Source organism: Bufo bufo, chromosome 4 (assembly GCF_905171765.1).
Source record: "Bufo bufo chromosome 4, aBufBuf1.1, whole genome shotgun sequence".
Taxonomy (NCBI): Eukaryota; Metazoa; Chordata; class Amphibia; order Anura; family Bufonidae; genus Bufo; species Bufo bufo.
In genome coordinates this window covers 106,599,754-106,609,883 of record NC_053392.1, presented here as the reverse complement: position 1 = coordinate 106,609,883, position 10,130 = coordinate 106,599,754, and the positions used below count along the sequence as shown (strand labels likewise).

Here is a 10,130-nt window from a genome sequence, read left to right as displayed (position 1 = left end):
ACTAAGTGGCTCGGGGACCAAAACTTTGACATTTTGGGTCTATGGCCTGGAAACTCCCCAGATCTTAATCCCATTGAGAACTTGTGGTCAATCCTCAAGAGGCGGGTGGACAAACAAAAACCCACTAATTCTGACAAACTCCAAGAAGTGATTATGAAAGAATGGGTTGCTATCAGTGAGGAATTGGCCCAGAAGTTGATTGAGAGCATGCCCAGTCGAATTGCAGAGGTCCTGAAAAAGAAGGGCCAACACTGCAAATACTGACTCTTTGCATAAATGTCAAGTAATTGTCGATAAAAGCCTTTAAAACGTATGAATTGCGTGTAATTATATTTCACTACATCACAGAAACAACTGAAACAAAGATCTAAAAGTAGTTTAGCAGCAAACTTTGTGAAAACTAATATTTGTGTCATTCTCAAAACTTATAGTAGTTTTGGAAGCCAAAATCAGGAGTGGATCATAAAATGAGAAAAAGTATATAGGCTTCTCTTCTTTTTTGAATTCACTCCTGGTTTGGCTTCCAAAACAGCATCAGGAAACCTAAACCTGTGGCCGTAGAACTGAGCCTGAATTTACAGCTTAGACTAATCATCTGTCATTTCCATACAAAATATAAATAATTCAATAAAGTTACTTAATATATTGTTACTACAAACCCTTTACTTCAAAACACAAACCAATTCCAATATGAACAATTGGGGCCCGTGTTCTGATGGCAACATGAGTATACACTGACGAGTGAGGGTGACATTACCACTATGCATCCTTGACATCCTCACCTTCCGGGTGTAAGCCTAGGTAAGTGGTGGCAAACTTATGGCACGGGTGCCAGAGGCGGCACTCAGAGCCCACCCGAACCCTGGAAAAAGTCTATGGTGTACCAATATGCCTTAGACTTTCCCCACCATTCATCAGCACAAGGCGCACTATGAACAGTACAGGGAGCGCACTGATTGTAGGCAGGCTACTATAGCTAAATGATAAAGTACATGGAAGATATAATATATTGGACTGTAGTACTCAAGTAGGTTTTGGGAATCACTTTGGGTACTTGGTCTCTAAAAGGTTCACCACCATGGTGCTGCCCTAGTCATCGGGTGTGGCACACCCTTATATATGTGTGTTGTAAAATGGTCTTTTTATCAATTTTTTTGACAATGTTTAGGAACATGGCACACACTGGCCTACTGCACACTGCACTGTGTGAATCACACTGAGGGCTCAAGCACACGAACGTATGTATTTTGCGGTATGCAAAAAACGGATCCACAAAAAATACGGAACGGACACGGAAAGAAAATACATTTGTGTGCATGAACCCTGAACCTTTATTCCATTCACTATGTGAATTACACAGTATCCTTAGGGCTCATGCAGACAACCATATGTATTTTGTGGTCCGCAAAAACGGATCTGCCAAAAATACGGATGATGAACTTGTGCATTCTGTGTTTTGCAGAAGGGAACAGCTGTCCCCTAATAGAACAGTCCTATCCTTGTCCGTAATGCAGAACGGACATACGGAAATATGGAAATGGAATGCACAGGGAGTAACTTTTGTTTTTTTTGGGCGGACCCATTGAAATGAATGGTTCCACATACGGTCTGCAAATAAAACGGAAAGAAAATACGTTTGTGTGCATGAGCCCTTACTCAACTAGTTTGTAGGGATGTTAAAGGACTGAAATATATGACAAAGTCTTGTCCTGCCGTTTACTTTTTGAACTATTTTTTAGCACTATTTATTCATTGCATTTGTATGTACTGAGTAGCAGCTGCAGTCCACAAGATTGCATACAACCTAGAACCTAATATTTTGCTTTGGAATGCAGCTTGTTCAAGGAAATGAGTCACCAACATTTTTATCAGCCAGTTAAAGCTAGATAACAACACCTCCTTTTTTGCTGATCTGTTTTGTTTTTTTCTGATTCAGATTCTGATCCGATTTTTTCGTATTCTATTTTTATTCTATTTTATTCTATGCATACAAAAATAGGCATTTTCTAGGGTAGCGGCGGCCATGTGCTGTCTGCAAATTGCAGAACGCATACGGGGCAGTATTTATAAAACACTATGGATGTGTTAATGTAATCTTAAAAGGGTTTTCCAAAATTTTTATACTGATGACCTATCCTCTGGAAAGGTCATCAGTATCTAAATCGGTAGGGGTTCAACACCCGGGATCCCCGCCGATCAGCGGTTTGAGAAGGCAGCAGCAGTTCTGGGAGCTCCTCTGTCATCTTGCAGCTCACCAGGCACAGCGTGTACATTATGGCGGCGCTCTCAGCGCCATTCACGTCAATGCGGTTGAGCTGCTCCTAGGCCATTTGACACATGAATGTCTCGTCACTCGGCCTAGGAAAAGCAGAGAGAAGGCCACAGCACTCTCAGGAGCGGACCTCTACCGATCAGATACCTTAACCTAGCCTAAGGAGAATTCATAGTTCATCTTTTTTTATTTTAACCAAAAATGTTGTGGCTAGATGTCACCAGAAAATGTGTCATCAGAAAATTATCTATTGCTTAAATAATTTTTTTATGCTAAACATATTTTTGTGAGTTTTTTGTTACCCATGTCAATATCTATATTGAATTTTATTTTTTTATAGAATCCTGCAATTTTCACAGTTGCCAATAGGCCTAAAATAGGCCTGTCTTTTGAGAGCAGCTACTTAGGCCATAGACACAGTGGACAGTGGAGGGACCCCATTGACTTCTCTGGGAGAGTTTTCCGGGCATGCTCTGTGACCTGTGCAGAGGTCGGAAGGAGTAGATAAGCTGTGATATCACCTATTGTGAATGGTGGATCCAGTGGCGTAGCTATAGGGGTCGCAGCGGTCGCAATTGCGACCGGGCCCCTAAGTCAGGGGGGCCCACGGGGCCCCCCAGGAGATAATGAGTAAAGCCCTGGCCCGGGTAGTTTACAATACTTGTGCGCTGCAGGCGGCGCCGGCCCTAACCCCCAGGCGTTCCCATGGTGACGGGGACGCTTGCCTGGGGGTTAGAATATACCATCGGATCTGAGTTTTACGAGCTCAGTGAGATTGTAAAAACTCAAATCCGATGGTATATTCTAACCCCCAGGCGTTCCCATGGTGACAGGGACGCTTGCCTGGGGGTTAGAATATACAGGGCCACGCCGCTCACAGCAGTATATTTATAAACTAATCATTAACTACTTTAACTTTAATCATTGCTCATTGCTGAGCTCTTTACTTGGATTATTTGGATATCTTACTTTGTCTTAGCTCCGGTAATAGCAGGCAGTGCGGGGGGCGGCGCTCACTCACTGACGTCATGCGCCTGCGCCGCCTAGTGGGAGGAGCAGGCGCGTGACGTCAGTGAGTGAGCGCCGCCCCCCGCACTGCCTGCTGTTACCGGAGCTAAGACAAAGTAAGATATCCAAATAATCCAAGTAAAGAGCTCAGCAATGAGCAATGATTAAAGTTAAAGTAGCTACTGATTAGTTTATAAATATACTGCTGTGAGCGTCGGGGAGGGGGATCTGTGGATGACACTGTGTGGGGATCTGTGGATGGCAGTGCCATCCACAGATCCCCCTACAGTGCCATCCACAGATCCCCCTACAGTGCCATCCACAGATCCCCCTACAGTGCCATCCACAGATCCCCCCTCCCCTAAACAGTGCCATCCACAGATCCCCCCTAAACAGTGCCATCCACAGATCCCCCCTCCCCTAAACTGTGCCATCATGGCACTGTTTAGGGGAGGGGGGATCTGTGGATGGGACTGTTTAGGGGGGTGATCTGTGGATGGCACTGTTTAGGGGGGGATCTGTGGATGGCACTGTTTAGGGGGGGGGAATCTGTGGATGGCACTGTTTAGGGGGGGGATCTGTGGATGGCACTGTTTAGGGGGGAGATCTGTGGATGGCACTGTTTAGGGGAGGGGGATCTGTGAATGGCACGGGGGGGGGGGGCCCATAATTTTTTTTGCTATGGGGCCCATGCATTTCTAGCTACGCCCCTGGGTGGATCCTTTCTTATGTATACAGAGGTGTTACTTGTCATTGTAATTCTGCCTGTCGTGATGATAATATTAATAGCTACTGAAAAGTTACCTGTACTGAACAGGAAATCATGATCTATTATTAGGTCTAATGGCCAGTGTGAAAATTGCAGAATTATATAATTTTTTTTAATACAAATGAGTCATGAAAAAAATAAAAATAAAACTCACCAAAATTGTAAATAAAATATGCTTAACATAAAAATATGTGCAAAGTGAGTGATTAAAATAAAAGTAAAACAAAACATCACATTACCTTTAGGTCATTAGATTTAGTAGTTGTAAAACCACTGTAGTACTATATTTACCTGTCTAGTATATGATGGTAATAACTGGTCTGGTTATGGAGATATTATACTGTATGTATTTTACGGTATGCTATATGTACTTGTAATGGAGTAAATGTTTGTAGATGGGGCTAAAGCAGGGGCATAAGTATAGCACTTGCTATGGGGCCCAGTCAGGTGCAAGAACATTGTACTTTATTTTGTGGGAAATAACAATATGGTGGCTTTTTGCTCTAATGTGGCTTTTATGATATATTGTACTATTTATACATACCTATCATTTTTGCTACTTATGCTGTTGTTGTAATTCTCTGACACTATGGAACCCTATGAATCATAGTTACACCCCTGGGCAATGTGCATTCATGTAACAAAAAACTTTAGCATAGTACTTTATTATATTGCCTATTTACATTGGCAAACACTCTCCCCAGTAAAGTCAAGTCCCAGTGTCTAGCAGAGCCCCTTGTTTTCTATGTTAAGATGATCAATTAATGTCCTAAAAATGGAGCCTTTCCAATAAGGAAAAACAAGCAAATCCAGGCCTCTAGGACCGTAGATTAGTATTATTATCTGAGAACTGTAGCAATGCTATTATGGACTGTTATATGTTCATTGTATGACGTTATGTACACAATATAGCAGTGTTTTATTGCAACTGTTGTTTGGAACTGTATTGTGGTATCATTTTGCCTACTATTGAACCATATGGCAACAGTACATACGTTTTTCTCCCTTCAAAAACATACAGACATGAGGTCCTGCGCACGTTTACCCATCGTCTCCATAGATCTTGATCTGAAGTTCAGAAAAGTTCCAAAAACTTGGCCCTGTCAGATCAGTTCCAATGACCTCTGATCTGCTACTGCTGAGAGGCCAACCAGGTGCAGGGATGATGCTGGGTTGTTTTTATTTGCTTCATTGATCAGTAGTAATAAAGACCTTAAAATGGAAGCACTGAAGCTGATTTTCATCCACTCAGAATCTGGATTTCAGAACACAGTTATGTTTATATAAGATTGTCAAGGTGTTTGCATTTTCACTGTAATAGAATTAATTTCTTGGTTGAGCATATGTTCATAAAGCTCAACCTTGTAGGTTTCTTCACTATCATCCTTGCTTGAGTAATAGTTTTGAAGCATCCTTTCACCAATGTAGGGTCCTTTCTGTAGAGAAACATAGACCATTAGGTAAGTGCATTCATTATAATCTACAATTTAAATTAGCTTTGATTCACTTTATCTACTTATTTAATGATACTCCATCATTCTGAAAGATGTATCTAGCCCAGTCAGTCAAACTGAAAAACAAACATGTAGCTACTGTATGCGGCCCTTGATTCCTTTAAAGGGCCATGTATCACATTCCGCCAGGTACTGATTAAAGAGGTTTTCAAGGAATTATAAACTATTTACTTATGGTCCCCAGTGTGGATTACCTAATGTAAGATTTACTCTTGCTTGCCTCCTAGGCCCCATTTTGCCATCTTGCAGTCCCAGGCTCATTTACTTATAGCTGTGTATAGACATGGCCAACTACGCCGCTGCAGCCGATGACTGGCTTCCACAGTGCTGTATCTCCAAATGGCATGTGAACCAGCAGTGATGTGCCACTTGGTGATATGTCACTGCGGAAGTCATCAGCTCCAGCAGCACACCTTGTCCATACTTATCCATAGGGTATTGGAAGATGGAAGAAGGGGACCCAGGGTGTAAGACAAGAGAAGCAGGGAGCAGGGGTTCTCCAGGATTTTCACATTGATGGCTTAATCTGAGGATAGGTCCTCAATATGTGATCACCAGGAGTCTGACTCCAAACTCCCCACTGATCGCTGTTTGAGGAAGCAGTGGCGCTCACCAGAGCTCTTCACAGTTTACCAAGCACAGAATCGTCTTTTTAGCAGTGGTATGGAGACTTTTTGGCAATGCTCCATGGGAAAAAAGTCAGACTTTGACTCATTGGGAGCCACTTCCAGAAGTTGGCACTAGCAAGATGGTTCTCTTGTCCTGGGAGATATCTCTTGTGCATATTTTTTTCCATAACAGGGAGCACAGCTAAAAACTGTCCCTACGCAGTTCGTCTCTTTAAGGAGAGCCAGCCCCCTACCTAAGCTGTGTTCAATCCATTGCACTCAGCCAGACAGAACCCTACTCCATATGGATTAGGAGCAAGCCCCCCCTTCAAAACAGCTCTCTATGATGAATATTTGTGTTGGCTATTTTCTCTTGTCATGTTCCAAGGTTTGTTAAAAAGTCAGACTTTGACTCCTAGGGAGCCATTTCCAGAAGTTGGGGCCATCAAGATGGTTCGTTTGACCTGGGAATTACCTCTTTGAATGACGGGAAAAGTAAAAAAAAATCTATGGCTGTTGAAAGGAACAAGAAAAAAACATCCAAACAAACAAAATTGGCTGTGGGAGAGGGTTAATAAATAATTCCAGCACCATGAATGCTAGTCAAATACTTGATACTTCTTGTTACATAAACAGGTAGGGTTACATCTATGAAATTTTCTTACCAACACATCGGGGACATCCTCAGCTGGACAACAGAAGTATCGTATCATATTGGCAGATTTCCAGATTGCTAAAACCATTGGTACAAATGCCAGAACCACCCCGAAGACACAAAGAAGTCCAGTGAACAGACCAGACTTGTTTACTTCTACAGGAACAGAGAACAGGATCACAGTTATTTATGAGCTCCATCATTTTGTCATCTAATTATAGCATAAACCTGACAATTATCCCTCTACTTTTTTTGTAATTGAGACATTTGCCACTTAAAAACCTATAAGCATGACTGTAGTTAAAGGGGTGTTCTGGTAATTTGAAGTTATCCCCTATTTGCAAGATATAAGATTAGATTGGTCTAGTGCGGTGCTTCATTATTTCTGGCAGATCCCATAGAGATGAATGGAGCTGGAGTGCACACTCTCAACCTGCCGCTCTGTTCATTTAGGGAGGCCTTGTGGGGTAAGAAGCCCCCATTCTCATGATCTGTGGGGTTCCAGCAGTAGGACACCAATGATCTAATTGTTGTCCCCTATGCTGTGGATAGTGGATAACTTCAAAGTACCGGAATATCCGTATAAATCCAATATCCCATATTCTCTGTCTCATTGTCAGGAGCCCAGGAAGCTTAGAGAGTTGAAAAATTTCCTAACAGTGCCTGCTTCAGTAACTTTTTTAATGTAATCTAAAAGTCTTGATTGAGCTTAAGATGAAGCTGAAATCCACTTTTATTAAAAAAAAAATCCAATAAAAGCCATCAAAAACAGGCACAAGGAACTCGCTTGTGTGTTTCTGGTGAGCCCTTAATCATAGTATGGTAGGACAGCATACTGCTTGTCTACCGCCCCCCTGGTGATGTCTCAGCCTTTCTTAAGGAATTAGCAGAACTTGTATCTTGCATAACACTGAAACACGTTAGGTGGATAATTCTAGGAGACTTTAATGCATGGGTGGATACACATTCCTCTCAGTTAGGAGGAGAGCTTCTTCTTTCGATGAATGAACTGGGCTTCTCTCAAGCCATCAACCTCTCCACCCACAAAAAGGCCACACTTTGGACCTCATATTTAATTCAGAACTTTTAATATCCAATGTGGAAATTGATCCAGTAGTTTGGTCATCCACCATACAATCCACTTCTCCCTTACAGCACCAGCCAAAAAACACCAAGTAAAAGAACTAATAAAATACCATTCCTTGAAAGGTCTGTCACCTCAACAGCTTCAGAACACCCTCTTGATGAACTGACAGATCACAACTTAGGCCTTGAATCCATGGTCCTCAAATATAACCACTATGTCTCGGCTGCTTTTGACTCCATAGCTCCCTTACGCTTTAAAAGTTCCGCACCATTACATCACGCTTGCTGGTTTGACAACTCTGTAAAGGAACTGTAGAAAGAGGGGCGCAGACTGGAACGGAAATGGTGCAAACATCAAACACTGATCAACAAGAAAAAGTCCTTATTCCTGTCTCAGGAGACTGCAAATGCAGCCAACAGACCTGCCCAGCTTTTCCGCACAGTCAACAACCTCTGCAACGCATCATGCCGGAAATCAAGCATCAGACCTTCACAAGACCTGTGTGGGAAATTTGCCCACTTCTTCTCAGACAAAGTCTCCTCCATATGATCTGCTATTCAATTCACAGAAACCAAAGCAGAGCCATAAAATGGATGCAAAAATAGCCTACCACCATGGTCTGATTTCAAGGTAATTACTGAAGAAGATACCCTAGATATCCTATTAAACCTTCGCCAAACTACCTGCGAACTAGACCCTGGCCCAACTAAGTTTATGTTAAAATGCCCCGAGCTATTTAGACCAGCATTCCACAAAATAATCAACTGTTCCTTACAAGAAGGCAGGTTTCCCAGCTGTCTGAAAGAAGCAATCATCAGACCGCTACTCAAGAAACCATCCTTAGACCCAGATGCTCTAAACAGCTACAGACCTGTCTCCAACCTCCCTTTTCTGGGGAAAGTTATTGAAAAGGCTGTCTATCTCCAACTTGAAGCCAGGCTCTCAAGGAACAGCATCCTTGACCCTCTTCAATCTGGCTTCAGAAAACACCACAGCTGTGAAACAGCCCTCACCCAGATCTGCAATGATCTGCTCATGGCAAGAGACAGAGGTCAATGTTCCATCCTGATTTTGCTCGACCTCTCAGTGGCTTTTGACACAGTTGATCACAAAATCTTGCTTAACGGGCTACAAGAGTACTGTGGCATAGATGGCTTAGTTCTCCAGTGGTTCAACTCCTTCCTGGCTGGCAGAACTCAAAGGGTATCCTTGGGACCCTTCCTCTCAAACCCTATGCCACTAAAATATGGTGTGCCCCAGGGCGCGATACTATCCCCTTTACTTTTCACTATATACATGTTGCCACTTGGAAAAATCGTATAAAAACATGGCCTGACCTATCACTGCTATGCGGATGACACCCAGCTATATTTATCTTTCAAACCTGGCGTCACAGACCCTACCCCACAAATAAATGCGTGCTTAGCTGAGCTTCAGGAGTGGATGAATGATAACTGGCTAAAACTAAATGCTGACAAAACGGAGGTTCTTGTTATCGGAGGTCAGCGCTCGACAGCAAAGCAGCCAGAACACACAAATCATATCTTGCTTTTGCATGGTAGAATGGGATGTTGATGTTAACTGAAGTCACTGCTGAATTTTCAGGTTTTGAGTGGAGTCAGATTTTAAGTTTATATCATGATTTAGGGATGAGCGAATTAACTTCGGATGAAACAGTCGATTTGCATAAAACTTTGTTCTAGAATGTATTGGCTCCGATGAGCCGAACCCGAGTTCGGGAAATGTTTTTTTACAGTACAAATTAATTTAAGAAGTTATTACTTGATCTCATCTGAGCCAATACATTCTAATACTACACGGAGCTCCTGCTCCGTACAGTATTAGAATGAAGTTTTATTCGAATCAACTTCAGATGTTTCATCCGAAGTCAATTAGCTTATCCCTAATCATGATATTATATATAAAGTATGATTTGAAACCTAACCTTTAACCTGGATACAGACTGCATCACTGCCGCTGCTGTTCTTATTGATCGGACTTGCAAATGCAATGACCTCTGCACAGTACTCTTTGCCTTCCTCGGCTTTTTCAAGAAAAGTCGATGTATTAGAACTGCTTATCTTTTTACATTTTGTCTGCAAAAAAACAAAAGATATGACAATAGACTGCAATGCAAAGTTCTTGATGGCATGTTATTTGGTAAATTCAGCAAAGTAGCCTTATTAAACTGGGATGAATATTACAGATGAGAAAGTT

At 42.2% G+C, this 10,130-nt stretch overlaps 1 protein-coding gene across 1 annotated transcript in view; it reads right to left on the bottom strand.

The window, feature by feature from the left end:
- Nucleotides 1-4,455: 4,455 nt before the first annotated feature.
- Nucleotides 4,456-10,130, bottom strand: part of IL20RB (interleukin 20 receptor subunit beta) — a 53,518-nt gene continuing 47,843 nt past the window's right edge. The window contains exons 5-7 of the mRNA XM_040427615.1: nucleotides 9,859-10,009; nucleotides 6,837-6,982; nucleotides 4,456-5,485 (exon numbers count right to left, since the gene is read on the bottom strand). Of these exons, the coding sequence (XP_040283549.1) occupies nucleotides 5,342-5,485; nucleotides 6,837-6,982; nucleotides 9,859-10,009 (441 nt within the window). The 3' untranslated portion in view covers nucleotides 4,456-5,341. The remainder of the gene's footprint in view (nucleotides 5,486-6,836; nucleotides 6,983-9,858; nucleotides 10,010-10,130) is intronic.